Source organism: Convolutriloba macropyga, chromosome 5 (assembly GCF_964194025.1).
Source record: "Convolutriloba macropyga chromosome 5, txConMacr16.3, whole genome shotgun sequence".
In the NCBI taxonomy this organism is placed as follows: domain Eukaryota; kingdom Metazoa; phylum Xenacoelomorpha; order Acoela; family Convolutidae; genus Convolutriloba; species Convolutriloba macropyga.
The window spans coordinates 65,517,703-65,542,917 of NC_134472.1; the positions used below are offsets into that span (position 1 = coordinate 65,517,703).

General features: G+C 35.0%; 1 protein-coding gene across 1 annotated transcript in view; it reads left to right on the forward strand.

Moving 5' to 3' along the window:
- Positions 1-3,877: 3,877 nt before the first annotated feature.
- Positions 3,878-25,215, forward strand: part of LOC142340466 (uncharacterized) — a 32,653-nt gene continuing 11,315 nt past the window's right edge. Inside the window, exons 1-5 of the mRNA XM_075391041.1 lie at positions 3,878-4,068; positions 4,204-4,344; positions 19,713-19,857; positions 22,791-22,956; positions 23,464-23,743. Of these exons, the coding sequence (XP_075247156.1) occupies positions 3,962-4,068; positions 4,204-4,344; positions 19,713-19,857; positions 22,791-22,956; positions 23,464-23,743 (839 nt within the window). The 5' untranslated portion in view covers positions 3,878-3,961. The remainder of the gene's footprint in view (positions 4,069-4,203; positions 4,345-19,712; positions 19,858-22,790; positions 22,957-23,463; positions 23,744-25,215) is intronic.

The window sequence follows — 25,215 nt, forward strand, 5'->3', positions numbered from 1 at the left end:
ACCCAATTCCTTTTTACCCTATTCCATTCATTCTACCCAATGCCATTTTACCCAATTCCATTTTACCCGATTCCATTTTACCCAATGCCATTTTACCCGATTCCATTTTACCGTTCGTCATTTTACCCAACCTGCCATTTTACCCAATACCAACTTACCCAATGCGCTTTGAAGTTTCCGTTCAATTATCGGATTACAAATTATTTAGTCGGCTAGATGGTCGTTCTGGTAGTTTAGAAATGGTATATTGGGTAAGTTTGCATTGGGTAAAATGGCACTGGGTAAAATGTCATGTTGGGTAAAATGGCATTTGTTTTAATGGCATTGGGTAAAATGGAATTGTGTAAATTGTCCTGATACCCATATTGATGATAGTAAAGTTTCATTAAATTAAGTTTCTGGAACCAGTTGATACGGTTTCACGACTTCTAAATCAATTCCAAATTGCATAAATCAATTCCAAATTGCAATTCCAAATTGCAATTCCAAATTGCAGCTGTTATTGCGCGTAAGCTGTGATCAATAACAATCGCTGTTACATCACATGCATTCCAAAAGCAATACATTATGAAATCTAATGGCTTCAAACAACGTAGTCGGTCAACATCAAATTTTTGTAAAAATTCGGCGCAAAAACAAAGAACATATGCAAAAGAGACCATTTTTATATGCACTGTATGTTTTAAACAAAAATTAATGGTTAACTTTCGGGAATTATGACACATTGAATAAAGTGGTGCTCATTGGGTTGTTATCTTAGCAGCACATCTACCTTCTGCCCCAGGCTTCAGTAAATTTTTTATACAAACAAAATGATATTGAATTCATCTTTGGTCTCGCTGTAGCACATAAAAACAATCCTATTTTCTCATATTTGTAGGGCTGATATGCCATAAATTTACACGCACTATTTCATTGGTGAATGTGTAGCTTCTTTATTCCTTGTTGTTCTTAGCCACTATCCACTTCAGTGGGGGAGGAATTATATGCTCTACTGTTTTTTTTCAGTCAGTTTTGACGATCGATATAATCATCGTACACAGTTGTGAAAGGTATCATTAGAAAGCTTGGAAAGCGTAGAATTTCAAATTAGAAAGAATTTTTTGAATTTCGTTTTCCGAAGAGCAACAGAGGTTTAAAGTTTTGCGAACCATAGCCTAATTTCCGTTGTTTTGTTTACATTTTTCGTAATTTTTGCTGGAATTTTGATCATTTTTTTGCAAAAAATATAATAAAATTAATAACGATTTTCTCATTGATTTAAAGTTTATAGATGAAAGACAATTGCTGAATTGTTTTGATCAACTGTTTTGGCTAAAATTTTGCCCAAATTTTTCAATTTGAAAAATGGTATCAAGTATGCTTTGTCCCGTTGGACCCGTGGTGCAGACAAAACAACTGCGGAAACAATCTTCGTTTACTCAGATAAGACTTTTGTTACCTGCGGTTCCTAAAAAAGTGTTCTGGATCTAACATTTTTGCGGTCTTCCGCTAATTTGAATAATTGATGTTCATGAAAAAATCGTTTTTGATACATTAATATTTTTGTTTGCCAAAACATTATAACGCAATTATTTGGAGATTATAACAGCCGACCAGCGATTGAAGTACCAGTTTTGGCCTCATTGTTGATTTTTGCAATAAATGATCTGAATTGTATTTTGGGTCCGTCATTTTAAAACATTTCATTGGAGGGTTTCATCCCAATTAGAAGCACATCTATTTTCGTTTAGAGTTTCAATTAATAGCAGGTCTCATGCATGATCAATTGAGGTCAAATGAATAAGTAATGCGTTTCCTGAGTAAAGCTCAGCATCAAAAAGTCAATCTATCATGAATAAATGAATGATTGATAATTATCAAATTATATTGGCGAAAAACCACAAGTATCAAATGAAAGCATTGGATAATTTCTTCAATAGCTCCCTAGACACCAATTGACACATTTGATTAGATAGACTCAGTCATGAAGTCCAAAAAGAACATCCAATGCAGGCAAAACAATCATTAAAAAGTGACGAATAAACTTTGCCGGAGCCATAAAAACCATGATGGCTCCGACAAAGTTTATTCGTAATTTTTTAATGATTTAGTTTTGCACGCATTGGATGTTCTTTTTAGACTCCCAGACTGAGTCTCTCTAATCAAATGTGTCATTTGGTGTCTTGGGAGCTATTGAAGAAATTATCCAATGCTTTCAATTGATGCTTATGGTTTTTCGTCAATAAAACTTGATTAATATCAAATATTTAATTATTCTTGACTGAGTGACTTGTTGATCAAAATAGCTATTTGGGTTACATGGGCGATTTTTTATGACAAGCAGAATTAGAAAAATGTTTGGGTCTAATTGTAGATTTTTGCAATTCAAAAATTTTTCGTATTGTAATGAGGTGCTGTTTTTTAGCCTTTTGTTTTTTATGCTAATTACAGATCCGATTGATTTCAAATTAAGACTCAATTATTGACAAGGCAAATATACTTACAAATTTTTCATGATGATTTTTAGAGAAATGCTTATCGTTTTTTCGCTTCAACATCGTTTGCGTAAAATGGTTTTACGAATTTTTGGCTTCTGCCTGTATTCACTGTTATTTTGTTGTCTTTTAACTTAGTCCCTATAATAACATATCAAATTGACTTCCTAGGCAGTAGCTATTTAATCTTTTTACTTTTGGTTGAAAATTTTTTAGTTGTTATGACTACAAATTTGAAAAAAAAAACAAAAATTAATGGTTTTACCTCTTTTAATCTTATTTTTACCTCCTTTTAGCGTAGTCTGAGCAAAGCGAGGTTGCTTTCCTTTTAAAGGGAATTGGAAGGTATTTTTCATGGCTGTTCTGTTCTTTAAATAATGATTTTTCTGGCGTTGACAATACGAGTTTTCATAACTTTTTTTATTTTTGATATTTTCAAATTTTTTGAGGTTCGCTTTTGCTGTGTTTTCCGATTATCACATTAATGGCACATTTTTGGCGAGTCACATATCACCTTATGGTGTTCAACGAAGGAGCATTTGATCATTACTTTTTTAGTGAATAGATTATGATTTTATTTTCTTCGGCACCGTCTCGTAGCAAAATTTAGTTCTTGATTTTTGACTGAATTTGTTTTTTTGTAGTTATTACATTCTGGATGAAGTCAGGCCTCAAGTGATTCGCAATAAGATATAAATGAGGTCATATTTTGATATATGTTGATAGCTATTTTTTCATGGCTTTGAAATGAATTGTTTTCAAAAATTATAAAGGTATTTCTTAATTTTGCCGTTATTGTTTTGTGTCTACCTGTTAATTTTTCTCAATAACGACAGGTCCCATATGTTTTCTAATGAAATACAGATCAATTGGTTTCTTCTAGTTTTTATCTGATGTTTTTGTTTTGCCACTATTTTTTTTTTCTTAAATAAACATTGAATTTTTGTCGTAAGTAATGCTTTTTGTTATTTGATTTTGTTGACTGTCTTGTCTCTTACTCTCCTCAATCGCAGGTATCATTGGCCCTCTAATAAGTTATTTTTTGGTTTGTAAAATGTTTTCTGCCTAAATCGACTCAAACGGTTTCACCATGTATTTGAATATATGAATTATTTGATTATATGACTTTGAAAGTTTTCTATCGGTTTTTAATTGTAGACAATTAGGTCAATAACGTGATTGAGCGGGTCGGACCATTGTGCAAAGGCATATTACAGAGTCTCCTTGTTTCTTGTAAAGTCTGTTGCTCTATATTGTAAACATCATTTTCGTCCTCGTAGCCCTACGGCAAACGTCATGAGAAGTGCGCCGAAATTGGTTTTATGTTTCCACTCGAATTGGTATTATTAATACTATTCTGTTTACGTTTAAAAAAGTGTCCAATTCAATGATATCTTCGTTTGACATGAGTGAGAAATTGAATGCCTTTTCAGGTATAGAAATGAGCTCTTAGTAATTTTTGTTTATCAAATTAGAATAGCCCAATGTCGTCCACAATTGCGGTGCTGATCCCAGAAAGAGCCTCAATATTCAAGCTCAAAGTAAAGAATGGTGCCAGAGTACAACGCGGATCAGTTCTCTGTCTCTACAGGTTTGCTTGTTTATATGGTTTTAAATTTGCTACATAACGAGATTTTTTTCTCGGGGTGCAAAAAAACATTCGTGTTAATCAAGAGAAAAATTTTGCTTTTCTAAAATTTAATTCCAGTCACTTTCAATTTTGCAGAAGTGAAAAGAGACCAGAATTCACGGAGAAGCTCCGATCGACTAAAGATGGAATTGTGAAGAGTGTGAGTGTATCTAATGGACAGCAGGTGGAGGCTGATACTTGTGTCATGTCTATTGAGCAGGAGACTTGCTTGCATCCGTGAGTATAAAATAAAAATGCAATTCTCTCCAATATCAAGTATTCAAGAATCCAAAAATCAATGATCCGCTGTTCAAATAACCAAAAATCGATTAGGTAAAACGATTAGGTAAAAGACGATTATGTAAAACAGTTTCAAGATGTAAGAGAAAAAAATTGGATCTTTCCCGTTTGTGCAACCCCCCCCCCCCCCCCCCCCCTCCTAAACCCAAGCTTAGTGGGTGCATATTATTAGCACCCCCAGACGCACGTGTCATATTTTCACAAAATGATTTCTTATATAATAGCATAGTCTCAGTAACTGGGGGTTGCGTAACGTTATGGTGGGGCACAAATGGAAAAAAAGATCCAAAAATTGTATTTTTTTTAATTACAAATTTGTTCCGTTTGACTTCTAAATCTAATATTTTTAAGCAACTGTTTGAGCATTGTGATATTAGCGTTGATATAAGTGTGTACTATTGAGTTGATGGCAAAATAATTGCAAATACCTTTTAATTTAACGACATACAAAATGTTGTAGAAAATGGCAAAAAAAATGAAGTTCGTAATTCATTTCCATAATTTTTCAGAGTTTGACAAAACGCTGATCCCAGTGAGAAGATTGAGAATTATGATTTGAAATTACGATGACTTGCTTCAGCTACTTTGAGCAAGAAAATTTTTTTCATCTGAAATTGATTAATTGATCTCGAACGAAATTAGAAGCAGTTTTTGTAAACGTGTGTCTTCTTTATGCAAAATTTTCGCTTGACAGTTTTTGCGCATTCTTTCAATTTCACTTCTCGTGTCATTTTTTTCACGCATGAGTTTGAGTTTTCTGCGTAACAGAAATTGCTGTCATTCACAAATTAATTCTCGCTAAAATAAAAGCAGGTGCGAGCTGTTGCTGAAAATGGTCCGTGTAGCGAAGTGGTTGATGTCACCGATTCTTACCCGTGAAATCGGGAGTTCGAACCACATCGGTGGCTAAAGTTTTTGCACCCATAAAATTGGTAGCCATAATCTGTAGCCTGTGCCCCTTCTAAAATACATATCTCCGACATTTATCTGAAAGCAATTCGGCCGACGTTTGTCGGTTTATGTTTTCTACATGTTGTATAAGCAATTGAAGGGAATAAATTTCAAAAATTTTAATTTTGAGTTTTTAAATTTCCAACATTTGACTTGCCATATCTGCAACTTTTCTACTCCTGCTTTGATTTAACATTTTTTAATATCAATATTTATGCTACTTGCTTGAAGCTCGATTGTGGACGGAAAGATTTTAAAACTTAATTAAGTAAATAAAAGATTTTACGCGTTTTAGTCATAAATCATGCAAAGGCTTTGAAATTATTTCATTTAAATCAACCAAAATTTCCTTTGTTGTTGAAATTTTGCAGAGAGACCTAATCATTTTGAAGGATTGAGTATTTAAACTCCCCCACGACAAGACTATTTTTTTATTCCGAAGAAAGAAGTCTTCAAGTAAACTCTTAGTCAAATTGAAATAATTTATCTATAATACCGTTTTTAATTGTCTGTTTCTTCAGTTGAACTGGATATTTCAGGTCACCTCGAGGTCAGAGTTAGAAATAGGCAATGGAGCCCGTTTATGGGAACATGACCACTTTGATTGCTGAATCTCATTTTCGATCATTGGAAATATTTATTTTTTTAACAGCATTTCTCCTGTTTTAGTGTTTTTTAATAGCCTCTAAGTGACAGCTGGGGCTATCAATGGCCTACTCTTGGTTTTTTACAAAAACCAAGAGTTTTTTTACAAAAACCTGAAATATTTTTGTCTGAATTTGTGCGCTGTCTTTTTAAGATGTTTGCATTTTTCTATATCAGTGAGAAATCAAGTTAGAGTGGTAATTTTAATCACGCTAGAATAGTAAAGGGAGTGAAAAGGCGAGTAGGTTTGAGGTGTTGTCTTAATAAGTTATCGGTGATCTTTTGTTTTGCCCATTTTTTTAAATTTTTTTGATTGCCCTGTTTTTTAGTCTCATTAATAACTGGTTGCTTTTTGTCTCTAATGATGCCTGAAAGAAGTAATGCGGTGATTAGAAAGTTCGCATCGTTCACTGATGAGGCTTAAGTAAATATAATTTATATTTTGGTTTCATGTTTAGTGTTTTTCATGGCTTGGATACTATTTGACACTAAAAATATGGATTTTTGATTTTTGGCACCAATTTTGTCATTATGTTTGTCTAAAATTTTGTCTCAATAATCGTAAGTCTCATCGGTTATTAATAGAGAATAACTGAGTCTAAGTAATGACTTGAGTTTGTTTCAGTGCTTTTTATGACTTAAACTATTTCTTTTCAAAAAAAATTAGTTGATTTTTGCGTCTTGCTTAATATTGCTGCTTTTCTTGCTATTCGCGCTGAGACCAGCTTCTATTGAGCTTCTATTCGGGCGCATTGTCCCTTTTCACCTAACAGAACTACTAATCGTTTTTACTACTTTTAGTTATTTTATGCTGTGATTAAGGATTTTAGCATGTAGTTTTGACAATTTTCAAATAGATTCAGATTGTTGCAAAGTTTCTCAGTTTTTGCACTTTTTGACTTTGTCGGTTATTGATTTTGGAATTTGGTGTACCGTGTCATTCGCGTAGTGTCGATAATCATATAAAGTGTTGTGCTGATTTGTTGTTCTTAAAAGTGTTTTCGAGGAAATTTTTTAATTGTTTTTTTTTTTAATTTTTTGCAAATATAAGGTCATGGTCTTTGTTGACCAACATAGTTTGATGCTGCTAAAAAAAAATTGATGAATTTTAGGTTATATTTAACTTAATTCTCTGATTTGTAGTTCAAAAATTGTCCTGTTATGTTTTTTATTTCGTCAAGATTTTTCTTTCAACCATATGATCTCACGATCTTTTCAGATCTGGTTGTTGTTCATTCATTCATATATGTTATTTTGTCGTCAATTTCAACTTTTGTGCGTGATGTCATTCCTCACTCTTTCGTGTCAGTTTTTAGGTCACACGTGACCTACCTCACTCTCAAAAATGACAACATGGAAATGACTTCTTTTTTTAAAAATCCAAGATAAGGTCAGCTGAGAGTGCGTCATTCTAACTGAAGGTTGTCTGGGAGCAGCTAATATAGAAGCAGCAATAAGTTATACATAATCTTGATTGAAATATAACATCTCAGCAATTAATAAAAGGAAGATAAATTTCCCTTTTTCGTTTCTGTTTCTGTCTGCTAGATGCCAGCTATCTTTATCAATTGCATTATACCTATCAAATTAATTCGATAATTGAAAAATTCCTAAATTTTAACCTCGAAAAGATAGAAATGATGATGTTAATTGAAATGTACGTCTAAATGTTTCGTCGACAAATGGAAAATAGTCAAGGTTCGGTTCATGTTTTGTTGATCTCAGCAATGTTACAACTTCGTCCCTTTTGAATGATAATGGCTGGCAAAAATGAGATTTCAAATTTTCTTGTATAGTTTATAATTTCCAAATAATTTTGAACAGTAGGAACAAGACCCGTGATCTGACCGCTTTGCTACAGAGTTTTGGTATTTGGCCGCAGTAATTACCGCGGAGTGGATATTAGCCGCGAAGCGCTAGTAAGGCTATTTTTGGTTTCTTGTTTTTTTCACAATTGGATGGATTTGGATGGCTTTTGGGCGATGTCTTTCTGTTCATACTTTCCGGCTTTTTATATAAATGAGAAGTCAAATTGGATTAGTTATTTTTGGTCATGCTGGATTAGTAAAAACAGAGCAAAAAATGATTGATTTCGGGGTGTGAAATTTTTCAAGTTGTTCATAAAGTGTAGTGAAAAATCTGTTTTTTTCAAAACGGTGGTTTTTGACAGAAAATTTTTTACATGCCGTTTGACTTCCGTGTAATTGCTCTCAAACGAACAATGCAGCAATTCTTTATTCGCTTTACTGATTTTTTCGTCTGGCCCTTTTGGACTTCGTGTCCTCAAAAACGGGATAAACAGGTCGCTGAGCAGCTCTTAGAGCCTTACGCCTCACTAGTATGCGTTTCACCAAAGCTGTTTTGAAGAGCCAATTTCATGGTGCGAAGGGCGATTGTTAATCTTAAAATTTTCCCACCTCATTCCTTATCTAATCACCTGCCTGGCACCCTCATCTACACAACTCCACTCCGATCAACCTCCCACCTAATGCACCCAATCATTTCCTACTAGCTACTGACAAAGCCAGCCGCTCGCCAATAGTTTGCTTGCAATTTGCGCTACGAAACTTCACTTAATTAGGCTTTTGATTTTAGCTTTTAGGTAAAGGTTTTTGTGACATTGACACTATTTCGTTTCATGAATATTAGTAATTGTTGAGTTTTGCTCGTATCTGCTGTGCTTTTTGTTGCTAAATTTTAACCTCGAAAAGATAGAAATGATGATGTTAATTGAACTGTACGTCTAAATGTTTCGTCGACAAATGGAAAATAGTCAAGGTTCGGTTCATGTTTTGTTGATCTCCGCAATGTTACAACTTCGTCCCTTTTGAATGATAATGGCTGGCAAAAATGGGATTTCAAATTTTCTTGTATAGTTTATAATTTCCGAATAATTTTGAACAGTAGGAACAAGACCCGTGATCTGACCGCTTTGCTACAGAGTTTTGGTTTTTGGCCGCAGTAATTACCACGGAGTGGATATTAGCCGCGAAGCGCTAGTAAGGCTATTTTTGGTTTCTTGTTTTTTTCACGATTGGATGGATTTGGATGGCTTTTGGGCAATGTCTTTCTGTTCATACTTTCCGGCTTTTTATATAAATGAGAAGTCAAATTGGATTAGTTATTTTTGGTCATGCTGGATTAGTAAAGAAAACAGAGCAAAAAATGAGTGTTTTCGGGGTGTGAATTTTTTCAAGCTGTTCATAAAGTGTAGTGAAAAATCGGTGTTTTTTTCAATTGGTGGTTTTTGACAGAAAATTTTTTACATGGCGTTCGACTTCCGCGTAATTGCTCTCAAACAAACAATGCAGCAATTCTTTATTCGCTTGACTGATTTTTTCGTCTGGCCCTTTTGAACTTCGTGTCCTCAAAAACGGGATAAACAGGTCGCTGAGCAGCTCTTAGAGCCTTACGCCTCACTAGTATGCGTTTCACCAAAGCTGTTTTGAAGAGCCAATTTCATGGTACGAAAGGGCGATTGTTAATCTTAAAATTTTCCCACCTCATTCCTTATCTAATCACCTGCCTGACACCCACATCTACACAACTCCACTCCGATCAACCTCCCACCTAATGCACCCAATCATTTCCTACTAGCTACTGACAAAGCCAGCCGCTCACCAATAGTTTGATTGCAATTTGCGCTACGAAACTTCACTTAATTAGGCTTTTGATTTTAGCTTTTAGGTAAAGGTTTTTGTGACATTGACACTATTTCGTTTCATGAATATTAGTAATTGTTGAGTTTTGCTCGTATTTGTTGTGCTTTTTGTTGTTTTTATAACTTAGTCTCATGAAATACATTTTTGCTGTCAGCTTTTGAATGAGACATTAGTGAATCGACTTAATGTTTTCAGTTGATAGTTTTCTATTTTGTGACTTTGACACTTGTAGTGACACTTGACTTGTAGTGTGATGAATAATAGTGAACTTTTGAGTTTTGCCTGTTTCTTTTTCTTTATATATTGGAAGCATTCACTCTCATGTACTACTGGTCAAATGGGTTTATGCTTCTAAAGAGGTTTATTCGAAACTTTTAAATGTGCTCAGATGATAGCTAATACTGTTTATTACCTGGACACCATATTTTTGTTACATTTTATTTTTGTAATATTTCCTCAGTCTCATTAATAACGTCTCAATGGCCTTCTGCTTTTGTTCAATTATTAATAGCCGCCCTCATCTTCTCAGCCGGCTATTATAGCGCTCCTATTTTTTACAATCCAAGAATTGGATTGTATTGGTGCTCTCTTTTTTTTATTTTTGTAAGATGTTTTCACGCCTTTGTTCATGATTTTGAGCTTTGAAAACGGATAAACAGGTAAAGCTCAGCGGGCATCAAGTTTAATTAGAGGCCCTTAGCAGCGTTTGGTAGTCCTTCAAGTGCTTTGTGTGGTGAAACAACTGGGAATGCCCTAATTCAAGGTTAAAAGGTTGCAATTTTTCGCGTTCTTTCGTCTTTTTCCAAATTTTTAGTTCAACCAGTCTAAAATTGAGGTTTGTACAAGTTGAGAAAAGTCATTCACAAGACATAATTTTTTTAAAAGCCATTTTAGGAGCTGTGTGTTTTGGTATTAAAAACATTCACACGCAAATGTATACTAATTTTTACATTTTTATTCAAGTTTAAAGACAATTTTTGTCATTTTTTTGAGTTTTTCCAGACGTAGGTGTTAAGGAATCTCCTCTAGGGTTTTATAATAGGTTACTGCAGAATTTCTATAGGTATTAGAATGGTTTTCAATTTTTTAACATCAAGAATTTCAGCAAAGTTTTGATTAAATTGTTACAAACTTCTTAACATTTACTTTCACTTTTAAGTTTTTCCAGCCCCAGGTGCCAACAAACCTGATATAGGATTGGGTAATTAAATTTTTATTGTACATGTGATGGTTTTCAACATTTTAATATCACAAGTTTTAACAATTTTTTAACAAAATTTGCTTTTTACATTTGTGACTTTTAGGCTTTTCCAGCCTCAAGGGCAACGGATCCTCCTCTAGGATTTGATAAGGGGTTAATACTTCACAGTTTCTAGTTGCAATAAAAATCTCTTCAGTTTTCAATGTCACGCATTTTAGCAGTTTTTTTAAAATGAAACTTGAATTTTTTAAATCTTTTTAGAAAATTTTTCAACATCGAGTTTTTCCGGCGCCATGGGCCCAGGAACCGCCTCTTGGGTTTAATAATAAATTACTGCATAGTAGCTAGAGGTATTGGATTGGTTACCAATATTTTAATAACTTGAGTTTTTAGCAATTTTTGGATAAAATTAAATTTTTAAATTTTCTGAATTCATCGAGCTTTATGAGCCAATGGAGCTATATAAAGCTTGAAATAGGGATACTATTTTGTCTCTGGAGACAATGGAATGCTTCTGAAGATAGTAATATAGCAATTTTCAGCATGATTTTGTCGTTTTTTTTTTCGTTTGCCATTTTCCGAGTTTAACGATCTTTACTGGCCAACGACACTTTTTCAAGTCTTGCAGATGAGTTACATTACAGAATTTCAGAGATATGTAAGTGGTTTAATTCTTTTTGCGAAATAAAGAAACTTTTTTTAATTTCTGCACTTTTCAGTCTTGTCTTTTGAAGCACTTGTCATATTTCTTGAGTTTATCTGCCCTTAGTGGATAATAAATCTCTTTCAAGGCTTGTTCGTGAATTGAGGAATATATTGAATCATATTATATTTGCCCTTCAGGGTAAAAACCTCAAGGTTTTAGCAGTTATAATTTTTTTGTTTCTCAACTTTTGAGATGGTTTTTTTAGCTGGGATTGTTCAATTTATCGGCTTGTCAGATACAATAGTTTTCAGTTTTGCATTCAATTCTTTTGGTTGTATTTCAGGACTCTCTCTCTCTCTCTCTCTCTCTCTCTCTCTCTCTCTCTCTCTCTCTCTCTGAGAAACAAGTATGTTCAACTACGAAATGCCATCAAAATAAATCGGACTTAAAAAAATGTTTTTGTACAAAAATCTTTTTTTTTTCGATATCTTCTATTCTTTCAATCCCAATCATGCTTATTGGAATCAACGGCGACTATTTTCCGGCAATCTGCCGGGTATGTTTAAAAATTAGTTTTAATTAATTAATAGCCGCGTCAGCAATTCCAAGCGGCTGTTATTGCGCTCCTAATTTTTTTAATCGTCTAACAGATTTTTGTTTCGTCTTACCCTGACTTCTTGGAATTGACTTTTTCAATGAATTCAGTGACACTTCGTTGCAGTAAAAATTTGTGTTCGTGACGTCATTTCTGCTTTTAGGTCAATTGCGTGACTTACCTCTCAAAAAAATGACTTCTGGACTCGCTTATGGAACTCTAAATTTTATGAACATTTACTAATTAAAGGTCAATAGTGTGCATCTAAGCAGTGCCAAACTTATATGCCCCAATTCCTGAGCAATAGAGTCTTGAGTTTTAATATCAATTATTAATTTTGAAAAAGCTCAATTAGGGCTTTTTCCTTGTAGAGCAAATGTGTCTCATAAAAATGACTGTCCGAATCCAACCCAAAAAGTCTGGTGGTCTATTAAAAAGCTGGTAGTCGGTCTGTCAATCTTATTTCTTTGGTTGTTTCTATTCATGGTAGGCCACAAGCGTCTATCGTGGCTATTTTCCGGCAATCTGCCGGCTATGTTTTGAAATAGTGAAAAAAGTTAGCCGATTTTTTTAGCAATGGTTAACTGACTTGTTAATAGCCGCCCTCATCTTCTCAGCCGGCTATTATAGCGCTCCTATTTTTTTACTTCGTCGAACTTTTTCGCTTTACCCATTTTGCCGCTTTTTCGACATTTTGCGTGAAATCATTTTGACTTCTCTAGGCTAGTTTCACTCTTCTGTCATTCTGCTCAAAGTCCTTTTAAACAGCAGTTGCTCAGCAAAGCAATTCAAAATGAAGAGAGTCAGTATAAAAAAATCAGAGTCAGAAATAGAAACGGGATAAAACCATAAAGCCCATTTTTAGATGCCGGGTACTTGAACTTTGTTGTCATAAGTTTTAGTTATTATCTATAATGCTTATTGGTATTGATACTAGACCCTGTAGCCTCTCACTGAGTGACAGGATTATGTTCAATTACGAAATGACATCAAAATGAATTGCACTTAAAAATGTTTTTATACAAAAATCAATTTTTGTTGATATTTTCTTTTCTTTCAATCCCAATAGAGTTATGAGAATCAACGGCGGCTATTTTCCGGCAATCTGCCGGGTATGTTCAAATGTTTAGTCATTTTAAGTTTCTGGTTGTCAACTATTTTCTAATAACTATTAATATTAACGACTAACATTTGCACTTTTCAGAGTCAGTCTTTTCAGATTTTGTTTTTTTTTCGTGTGTAGTTTTGCATTATTTCCACTTGTTTTAAATTGTACGTTTTGAAAATACCTGAAGCTGCTTTTATACTGTCAATAAATTTTTAATTCTTATCTAGACTATGTATTTGAGAATAAATGTTGTTCAAGGAACGACAATTTGTTTGATAGACACTTAATCTCCTCAAAGACAATTATGCAGGTACTCTCCTTATTGCAACTCGAAATTGACGACTCGTTTCTTTTTTTGTTTTTCATAGATGTAGCAAGTGTTTTGGGTGCATTATCATCTGACTTCTTTTTAACTATGTGGTCAAATTTTTTGAGGGTCGTTTCTCAGGTATTAGATGAAGTTTTGTTGTGTTGAAGATTTGATCGTTCCTGGAATTCTCTTCTGTGGATAGTTTATCTGCAGATTCACTAGATAGGTTGTCTATATAAACATGTCACGTACCTCATTCGTAAGTTTTTTACTCTGAAAGAGAAAGAAAGAAAGAAGGAATTTATTTCTTTGATCAAGTATCAAATAAGTAACAGCAACTACAAAAATAAACGTAAATATTGACTCGTACAAACATAATCAAAGTGGACAGGCAAGGGGTATTTAAACCCACACGCCCTGCCCTTAGAGACTCTGTAAACTAGGTAGTAGGACTATTTCAACAAAGAAGTTCCTATGATAACAAAAATATAGAAAAACATGGACTTAAAAAAACTTATTTTAAAAACTTAAAAAATATTTTTCCTACATTCGTCAAAAATTAAAAGCCGCCTAACTAAAGCTCGAGGCATAAAATAGGCCTCCAGAATTTTTCGGTTTAAAAGTTTTTCTAAGTTTTTCGGCAGTAATTTTAGCGGTAAAATTTCAAAAATTTTGAAAAATTGCTATAACTCAGAAACTAGAAGGAATTGAGAGCTCAAATTTTTTCACAAAAGTCCAATTCCCAAAGTAGATGTCTGATAGCATTTATCCAAGGGGTCGTTTTTTAGGATTTTCAAGAAAAATTACTCAAAGATGTATTTCACTATATCATCGTTATTAACGGAATGAACTTACAACAAAAACTAAAATATTTTTGCTACAGTCGTCAGATTTTAACAGCAGCCTAATTAAACCTCGCTACACCTACTGGAGGCATAAAATAGTGCTCTTAATTTTTTTGGTTTAAAAGTTTTTCTAAGGTTTTCAGAAACAATTATAGCGGGAACAATTCAAAAATTTTGAAAAATTGCGATAACTCGGAAACTAAAAGGAATATAGTGAGCTCATTTTTTCACAAAAATCCCATTCCCCAAGTAGATGTCTGATATTAGTTATCCAAGGGGTCTTTTTTTAGGATTTCCTGGAAAAATTGTTCAAAGATGTATTTCACGATATCAGCGTTATTAACCAAATATGTATCCTTAAATTTATGATAAAAAATTATAACTTTTTCATTTGATCCAATAATATTATAGGGAAGAATATCGGCTTTACTCAATGCATTAAAGAACTTCGAAGCCCTGGATTTAACTGATCGTTTTTCAATCATTCCCTAACAAGACGGTTCCATTGGTAATGTTTTTGATGCACTTCGCGTAGGTCTTGATGGCGAAAACGAGAACAAAGAATTAAGGTAAATTTCGCAATGTAAGCCACTCAATGACTTCAAATCCAGCTTCAATAACTCGTTTATATGGAGGTGGTAGATGTTTAGTATATTACTTTTAACAAAGATGTCATTAGCACTGTCGGACTTTTTCCTGAAATAATTGAGTTTAAGAATTTTCTATTGTAAATTGTAAATGGACAACAGGTTGCTATAGCTGCTGCACCCATAGATTAATATACCATATTGGATAATAGAACTAACCTTCGTTTTATAATAATAATATTAATAATAAGCTTGTTACGCGGGGCATAATGCCTAAGTTTTGAAATAATACCACATTGTTTAGATTGTCTCGATTTCAGCACCGATAAATGAGAGACAATGAAAAATGTGAATTCAATTAAAATGCCGAGAATTTTACATACGGGCTCAATGGAAATGTACTGGTTAACAATATCAAACCTTTTCCCGCTGGACTTCAAATTCATTTGAATGGTCTTTTTAACATTCAAACAAAGTTTATTAGCATCTAGCCAGTGTTTAATATTATCAATTTCTCTTTGCACTTCCTCGCAGGACTTATTAAGAAACGTAAGATTTGTATCATCTGCAAAAAGGAGGTTTTATTCATGTTTACAATGAATTGGAAGGTCATTTATGTAGATAAGAAAAAGCAGGGGGCCTAGTATACACCCCTGTGGTACTCCATGTTGTACTTTCAAACATTGCAAGGAATTCCAATTGATTTTTACTGTTTGCATTCGTTTCTCGAGATAAGATTTCAACCAACACAAAACATCACCTCTTATTCCGTATCCTTCTAATTTATAAAATAAATTTGTGTGATCGAGTGTATCAAACGCCTTCCGTAGATCCAAAAAAGCAGTTTATGTTCTTAACATTCTAGTTTTCCCTTATTTTCTCATTTAACTCAACTAAAGAATCGATGGTACTATGCTTGTTTTGGAAGCCGAGTTGACAGGGCGAGAGGAGCCCGAATTGCTCACAAAAGTTGTACAACCTTGTATACATAGCCTGTTCAACAATTTTACTCCATACATTTGAAAGTGAAGTAGGGTGGTAGTTATTTTCTTCTCACTCACTGCCTTCTTTGTGCAGAGGAATTGTCTTTGCATTCTTGAGCGATTCCGGGAAAAAGCTATGAGTGAAGGAACAATTAATAATGTGTCTCATGAAGCGAACCGTAACAGGGGATGATAATTTAATTAGTATATTATTTAAGCCATCATCACCAGATGATGATTTGTGAGCCAGGCCATCAATGAGCTTCTCAATTTCAAACTTTGAGACCAGGTATAAAGATAAAGACTTGTCATTGTCTGGAATGGGAATAGGAGGCACGTTTTTGATCGACTGACGAATATTATTAGGCACATTGACAAAATATTGCGTGATTTTTTCTGCCACGTCATCGAGAGAGGGTGACTGGTTGGCTTCATAACAAGAGGATGGAATAGGAATCTTTTTTGAGTGCGAACTTCTGCCACTTATTTCATTCAGTAAATGATAAGTTTGCCTTGAATCACCATTGCAAGAATTAAACTTATCTGCATAGTAAGATTTTTTCGATTTTTTGTATGCGTTTTCAAAATTTTTACGCTAATTTTGCAAGTCGCCAGATAATCTGGATTATTAGGGTTACTTTTGCTTTTTCTTTGAGCTTTGCTACGCTTGATTTTAAGATTTTTCAAGGAATTTGTCAACCATTTAGGTTTGTTATTTGATTTGATTTCAATTTCATTTTGCATTGGGACAAACTTATCAAAGACCTTAATAATATTCGAGTTAAAGATTTCAAAAGCAATGCTTGGATCACGACTACTTAATATTTCAACTTTCCTGAGACTCAGGTGTTCTTGGAGTTCATGCATGAAGAGCTGTCTCCGAGATTCATCATAAATAAATTTTGTATTTCGAAATTTACACTGAGCGTTAGTCTGATCGAGGTCGTTGACTGACTAACTGGCTAGAGTAGGATAATGATCTGCGATGTTTTGATGGAACAGGATGTTTGATGTAAATGAAGGAATATTTTGGTAGATGAAATGGTCTAAGCAGGTTGATGAATGATCAGTCTCTCTAGTTGGACGATCCGAACTATTTAACAGACTGAAGCCGTTTGCATTTATAATAACGACGTAGTTACTGCTAACCAAGTTTTGAGATTTTGTTTTTTTGTCAAAATCCCCGCATATTATAAAAGGCGTTTGGTGTCAGAAGTATTTTCTTGCAGATATTTATCAATTAACTCAATGAACTGGTTTTTGTTAGTTCTAGGTTTACTGTAAATCACCAAGGTTTCAAATCTGTATGATTGGCTGTTAATTTCAACACACATTGCCTCCTGGAATAGAGTTTGCAAGGTTTTTATTTTTTGTCGCACTCTCATGGACTTGAATCATCACCCATCCGCCATACTTTTTACGATTTTTCACCTCAATGTTGGAGTATCCAGGCAAACGAAAATTAGAAGTATCGTCATCATCATCTAAGTGTCTCTCCGTAAGGCATATAACTATAGGAAGTCATTCAAGTCCATATATGAAAGATTACAATTCCAGCAGTTTGTTCCTAATTGAGCGGATGTTTAAATGCAAAACAGATATTATCTGGGTGGGTTGAGATGTAGAGGGTTTAACACGGGTCGGTAGGGGTTTGTGGAGGGGTTCAGGAGACCTGTGAGTTGTCGTTTGGGGGGAAAAACACCATTGAAACAGGCAAGAGCGTCAGAGAGGGGTAGTTAAGCACTGATCCACCTGCATACAACCCGAAAAATTTGTGAGCTCTAGTGTCATTGATCCACATGTAGTGCAGTACGCCTTCACGCACCCAGGCACTTTTGATGCGGTTGTCAGTTTTCATAATGTTCAAGAAAATCAATCTGGGTCTGGTGATGTCCTCGACCACAGTTATATACTTCATGTCGTCCACCTCTGCCACCTTAGTTTTCTTCTTTAGAAGATCATGTTTTTCCACCTTCTATTAAACTTGACAATGATAGCATTGCGTTTTCCAGGCAGGCGGTGAGCAATTGAAATGTCCGAGGCCTCAACAACTGCTTCGACTCGACCAATGACTTCCAGTACCTTGTCAATAGTCTCATTGTAACCATCGCGTGTTTTGCCCTCATCCATTTTGAGGGTGAAATTTTTTACATTATCTCGCCTGTTGTACGACTCGTGCACATCACTTTCCGACAGGGTTTTCAAGTAGCATCTATTTTTGAGGTCGACCATTTCTGTTTTGACTTGTTGTTTAAAAGTCACCAGGGAATCTTGGACAGCACGTGACATTTATGTTTCAAGTTGTTGTTGCATTTGGGCCATGATGTCGGGAATGGCATTTCTAATGGCATTTTGAATGATAGCTTGAGGTTGGCGTCGGGGTTTTCGTTTACAGGACTCAATTCCGTACAGCCTCGCTTAGGCCCTTTTGCAACCGGAGATCTTCCCAGATAGCTCAAAGGAGGAAAGATAGTTTGATACGCTTAGCTCTGGCTGTTTTGGTGTCCACTTGTCATCATCATTGCAAATATGAAACTATTTAATAAGTTTATCACAACAATTAGGCACAACTCTGTTCCTTGAATGACAAAATCCAGATCCACGTCTACGCAACTCCACTCCGATCAAAATGTGATATACCGCGGAGGTCAAAAGAGAAAAGTTGGAAGACACTGATGAAGCAATCGTTTTTATTTGCTCTGCTCTTGAACGAAGTTCATAGCAATTATTGTAAGTGTGCGTCTTTTTATGCAAAATTTTTGCTTGACGGTTTTGACTTTTCGAGTGATTTTTCAGCCCTTGACTTTATGCGTTTCGCGTGATCTAAAATTCTCTCTCAATCACAATTTCAAGCAATTGAACGCAATTAGCGGCAATTTAATACTAAAAGTCAAATTAAATTGCACCGAAACTGGTGCCATTTTTCACTTTAAATCTTAATAGTGGTATATCTTAACCTGTAATGTGGTTATTTGAAGGCCACTACCTCTTAGTCCCATTTAGGCCCCCCTCCCCCGCCACCGACTGAAGCAGGTGGCAATTGATTAGAGCTCCCACTAGTCGTTCGAGAGCAATGCTTCCGACGTTTAGTCGGTTTTGTTTTTCTATAGTTAACAACTCAAAAGCTGATTAGTTTTTGTACTAAGTCTGTTAACCCTTCATTTAGGCGCACTATTTTCCTCAATTCTTTCATTATATTAGCAATTTTTGTTTGAATTCTTTTTATATTTTCTCAAAATAAATAGTTAAAAGTAAATAAAATTTTGCAATCCGAATTTTTTTAGTATATGACCTTTCATCTCATCGATACTTGTTCTATTCAACTAAATTTTTAACAGTCTGTTTTGCGGCTATTGTGTGGCCATTTTTTGGCTTTGTTTTTTAAGGTAATTTTCAGTCACCTCAAAATTTTGTCTCCGAAATCTAGATCTTCCCAGAATGTTTTTGAGTAAGAAGAGTTATTGTGATTAAAAGGGGTCATAGCTTCAATCATTATTCAGATATTCATAGGGTTAGCTGGGCGACGTTCAAACAGAAATTATTTCATCTATCATTTAAAGCTCGTGGTTTATCTGTTTAGAGTTAATCGAGCGCCTCATAGTCTAATTATAATTATAGCAACTGGGAAAAATATTAGTAGAAAGTGTGTTAGCACACTTTTGCGTAACTTCTTATTTATATATTAATATAGCAGTTAATTGTGCGATAGTTTTTTGATAAACCTGAAAGCATTGATGAGCTGTAGTATGGAGTGTTGTATGTATGTATGTAGGATAGTGGTGAAGATGATCTGTGCAGACTGTGGCGTGGATCTGAAGCCCCAATTCATGGACAGTGAGGTCAAGGGCATCAGTGCCAGTAATGCCAACCTGGCCAGTGCCAAAGTATCCATGATTCACAACGTCCCTGAACTCATGGCTAGTAGTAGTAATAGTTTACAGACTAAAGAACTATGAGCAATTTAACTATTCTATTGAGTAAATAGTCATAATGTGGAGACTAAGTTTAATATGAAAGTTTGTGCGGCTGAACTTTTCAAATTGTGAATTATCCCCCGTATAGATTTATTCGAATGATTGGAGCAAATAAAAATAGTTGGTTGTGTGAAGGCCTTCAATGAGATAGCTTTCATTTCATTTTGATAGTTGAAAGCTGAACGTAGCTAAATTGCCGTACTAATGGTTTTTGTTTTGTCTCGCCCTCATTTTTCGCTCATCTTTTTAAAATTGCTCTTGAACAAAGTCTGATGCGATTATTGTAAACATGTGAGTCTTTCTTATGCAAGTTTTTTCCTTGACCGTTCTTTCGATTTCGCTTCTCAGATGATTTTTTTCACGCTTGACTTCTTGATTTCTGCCTGACTTAAATTGCTCTAATTCTGAAATTATGCCTGTTGTGAAATAGTTTGTCATGGTTTTGGTCAAGTACTTGATGTTATTTTTCCTGTTATTTGTTTAAATGACCTGTTATTGTGTTCTTGTTGTATCGATCTTCGATTAATGGGCAAAATTGATTGATCTCTTGTTTTTTTTGAAAAAAGGGTATTTGTAGTTGTTGCAGCCTAATCATCACTTGCTGGTTGTTCGGAATTTGTTCGGCACAGTTTACTTGGTAGACTTGTAAACATGGTAGACTTGTAGCCTAGTAGACTGGTAGACAGCAATTTGTCCAAATTTTGTCGGTTTTTGTTTTTTAATTGCTATCGTGTTTTTATGCAAATTTTTTGCTTCGCCGTTTTGTTCTAGAACCTTCCTTCAATCGGAGTTCTAGCGTGCTCTTTCACGATTGACTTCCTGATTTTAGCGTGAATTGAAACTTGCGCGAATTGCTTTTATTCAGAAAGTAAATATGTTGCTGAAACAAAAGCGATGATAAGATAAGCTGTCACAATGCCGCCATAACCCAGTAGCGCCGATGTTCGGAGAGTTGGAACCAGCGTTTGGTTCGAATGTTTTGCACACAAAAAAATAATTCGGTTACAGCCCTTGTCTGATTTCAGATGCCCCACATGTCGTCAGAGATCATTTGGTCTGACGTTAGGCATTTTGTTTCTAAGATCTTTTTGTTTCACATATTTTGAAAATTATAATTTCATATTGAAGAATTGATTTAGGTCACGCCGAAACATGAACTTTAGCGAAAAACAAGTGATTTTGCGGCGTGAATTTTTTTCAGTTCAGTTCTATTGTAGAGCAAGAAATCAAAGTTTAAAGAAAAGTTTTGCCTTCTCGCTAGTGGTTTTTAAAAACCAAATTTTAAAAATGTGGTTTTTAAAAACCAAATTTTCCCAGTCATTTCTTAGTTCATAAGATCTAGAGTTTTGTTTACTCAATGAAAATTTTTTGAATTTTTGTTCACTTGTCGTGCTGTTTTTCTGTTAAGAGCGATGAAGAAAACCTTAGTTTCAGAGAGTGAATGAAGTTTTTGTGTTTGACAAATTCGAAGCGCAAAGAAACCAGAGTGTTTCTTCATTAAGACTTTTTTTAAAATAGATTGAACATGTAGGTGTGAAAAGTTTACCTAACTGGGCGCTTTTGTGAACATGGGGTTTTTGAAGTGTTTTTCTTGTTATTTCTTTTTATCTCAAACGTTTTTGCAGACTAAAGTAAATTTTATCCAAGTTGTTATGATAGAATTTTGCTGCGTTTTCGTATCGACTCAAGGTTTTTATTTTTTGTGACTTCATGCTTTCTGCTTATAGACACTAGTTTTCTTTATGGCCACTGTCCTTCTTATCTGTTCTTGTTCTTTTTGACAAGGAATATTTGTACTTGTAAACGTGGTAGACTTGCAGATATTTTTTACTTGTAAAATGATTATTTCTCACTTGTCTTCTTCGTTTTTGGGTGATCTTAATTCCTCTCACTCCGAAAAGAAATTTGTTTGTTGCAAAAATGAAGTCGATTGAAAGATAGGACATGACCAACGGGTTGGTAGCCGTGTTGGGGACTCGAATCTTATTCAAGTCGAACGTTTTTGCGTCCATTAAGGAAATTTTATCTCAGCTACAACCACGTAATTATATTTCTGGCCTTTCGTTCGACGGCAATTTGTCCGATCATAGTCAGTTTATGTTTTAAATTGCTCTCGTGTTTTGTCAATTTTTTGCTGGGCCGTTTTCTGAAAGTTTCCTTTGATGGGACTTCTAGCGTGCTCTTTCTCAATTGACTTGTTCATTTTATCATCAGTTGGAACTTGCGTGAACTGATTAGAAATATTTTCTAAAACAAAAGCGATTATAAGATTCGCTGTTACAATGCCGTGATAACCATATGGTTATTGCTTTTTTTTTCTATAGCGCTGAAGTTCGGGGAGTTGGATCCAGCCTTTGGCTCGAATGTTTTGCACAAAAAAAATATCTAGACTACAGCCCTTGTCTGATTTCAGACGCCCTACATGTCCGAGATCATTTGGTCCGACGTTAGGCATTCTTCTGTTCACACTTTTCCAAGATTTTATTCTCAAATTGGAGAGTTGATTTAGGTGACGCCTAAACAGGACGTGGAGCGAAAAAACGAGTGATTTTGCGGCGTGAATTTTTTCAGTTTAGTTTTTATATTGAGCGAGAAAGCGAAGTTTTGCTTTCTCGCTAGCAGTTTTTAAAAGCCAAATTTTAAAAATGGTTTCCCAATCACTTCTTAGTTCTTTAGGTCTTGGTTTTTGTTTAGTCAATTAGAATTCTTTGAATTGTTGTTCAGGAATTGTCGTGCTATGTTTTACTGATAAGTGAGTGATCAAGTTCAGAGGGTGAATATTTTTTGTTGGACAATTTCGAAGAGCAGAGAAAAGAGAGTGTTTCTTCATTAAGACTACTTCATAAAAAATTTCAGATTGATGAATTCCGTTATAGGTCTCTTCTGACATTGCGGAGGATGTGGCCACCAAAGACGTGACAAATTTGCTTGAGAGTAGAAAACTGGTATTGATTGTGGACTTGGACCAGACACTTATTCACACCACTAATGACGATGTCCCCTCCAACCTCAAAGACGTCCATCACTTCCAGTTACAACAAGGTTCTCCTAAATCTATTACCTTTGCCCTTATGAGCAGTTCTTGTTGCTGGTTGTTAAAATTGATAGCAAATCCGAATTCTGCCCATTTATGGAGGTCATTAAAAGAGTTACTGTTTTTTTTTAATTTGATTCAGGACGAGCTGTCACTTGACAGTATCACCGCATGTTTTGCCTCTAGTTTAGTAAAATTGTAGAAGTATAAAATGATAAAGAATTTCATCGTGAAGCTTGCTTTCTGCTTCATTTGAGATTTTAAACTACTTCAGATAAAAAAAAAATGTGTGTAGCTACTATAAGAGTGTCGCCGATGTAAAAATTGTTGTATAATAATAGTAAATAGTTTTTCATATCTAAAGACATAATATGAAACGCAAGCGCATGCCTTAGATTTTTAGATATGACAAGTCGTGGATAGTTTTGAAAAGCCTAGTTAATTGATGCCCTGAAGATGCTTTATATCTATTTTGCTGAGATAGCTTGAGCAATATTAGCTTTGGTGCTCTCTAGGTGGTGCGTGGTACCACACGAAGTTGCGTCCAGGAGCTAAAGAATTCTTGGAAGAGATTTCGAAGTACTTTGAGTTACAAATAATCACATTCGGAGTCAGACTCTACGCTCACATCATCGCATCCATCTTGGATCCAGATGAGAAGTTGTTCCACCACAGAATCATGGCCAGGGATGAGATCCACCTGTTTGGCAATGACAAGACTGCCAACATCTCTTCTCTATTCCCAGTTGGTGATGAAATGGTGTGTGTCATCGACGATAGGGACGATGTGTGGAGGTATGGGGACATCTTTTTAAATATGTTGGGGAGAATTGACCGTGTTTAATAGGGTTTTATTATAGCTGCGAAGTTGAGCGGGGCTATATTGCGGTGTTCGTGGTCTTTTATAATTCAAAGAATTTGAATTGTCTTGAGGCGCTGTCTTTTGTTTAAGACCTGTTCACACATTTTCATGATTTTTGAAGTCAAATTGAATTGATGATTTTGGTCACGTCGAAACGAAGTGAAATGAAAACGAGTGGTTTTGCAGCGTGAATTTTTTTTGCTCTAATTCTAGAGTGACAAAAATGGTCAACAAAATTTTGCTTTCTCGATTGTGATATTTTGTTCACATGCGGCAATTTGACTTTGATTTTTACTGTTTTTTTAATTGCTCTTGAACGTAGTTCATGGCAATTATTGTAAACGTGTGTGTCTTTTTTTATGCAAAATTTTCGCTTGACAATTTTGACTTTTCGAGTGACTTTTACGCCCTTGACTTTTTGCATTTCGCGTGATCTAGAATTCCCTCTCAATCACAATTTCAAGCAGATGAACTCAATTGGCGGCAATTTAATACTAAAAGTCAAATGAAAAGTGCGCCGAAATTGGTGTCATTTTTTACTTTAAATCTTAATAGTGGTATATGTTAACCTCTAATGTGGTTATTTGAAGCCCACTATAGAACTTCTTAGTCCCATTTATGCTCCCCCCCCCCCCCGACTGAAGCACGCTGCAATTGATTACAGCTCCCACTAGTTCAAGAGCAATTCTTCCGACGTTTAGTCGGTTATGTTTTTTTTAAATTTTTTCATTGCATTTTTTCCAAGTGGTTTTCCAAATCCATTCTTTGTTCATATAAGAGTCCCTAATACAAGGATTTCTCAAAATGAGTTTTTATCATGCTCTAACAATTTATCGCTGAAATATTTTGAGCGGCGCCTATATTTTGTTCGGATCTTTTCCGTTTGTGCCCCCCCCCCAGTACTTTATACGCCCCCTCCCCCCCCCCCCAGTAACAGAGCACGTGTCATTACATAGTAAATAATTATTTAAAAATATGGCACGTGCGTTTGGGGGTGCAAATAATATGCACCCACTAAACTGTGGGGCACAAACGGGAAAGATCTTTTTTCAACTTATCTTTATCTGTTTCTATCTCGTTTATACGGCACGCAAGTCTGCTGGCTGTATTTGTTTTGCTCCATTAGTTGGTGCCACCTATTTTTGCGAAAACTGTTCTGCAAAGATTTGGAACGCCAATTAAAAGTGCAACTCCGTTTTATAGCTCTCAAACGAAATTTTTAGAAATTATATTTGTCCTGTGGTCCTTTATATGCAATTTTTTCTTGAACTTTTGACTTTTCGTAAGTACGTTCTCTTTTCGGCTTAGTAGACTCTAAGCATGCGATTCTCTGAAACGCTTTTGGAGACTAAATTTGTTGTGAAGGGCGGTTTTTAGAGTTTGACCCCCCATTCCCACCCCCTGC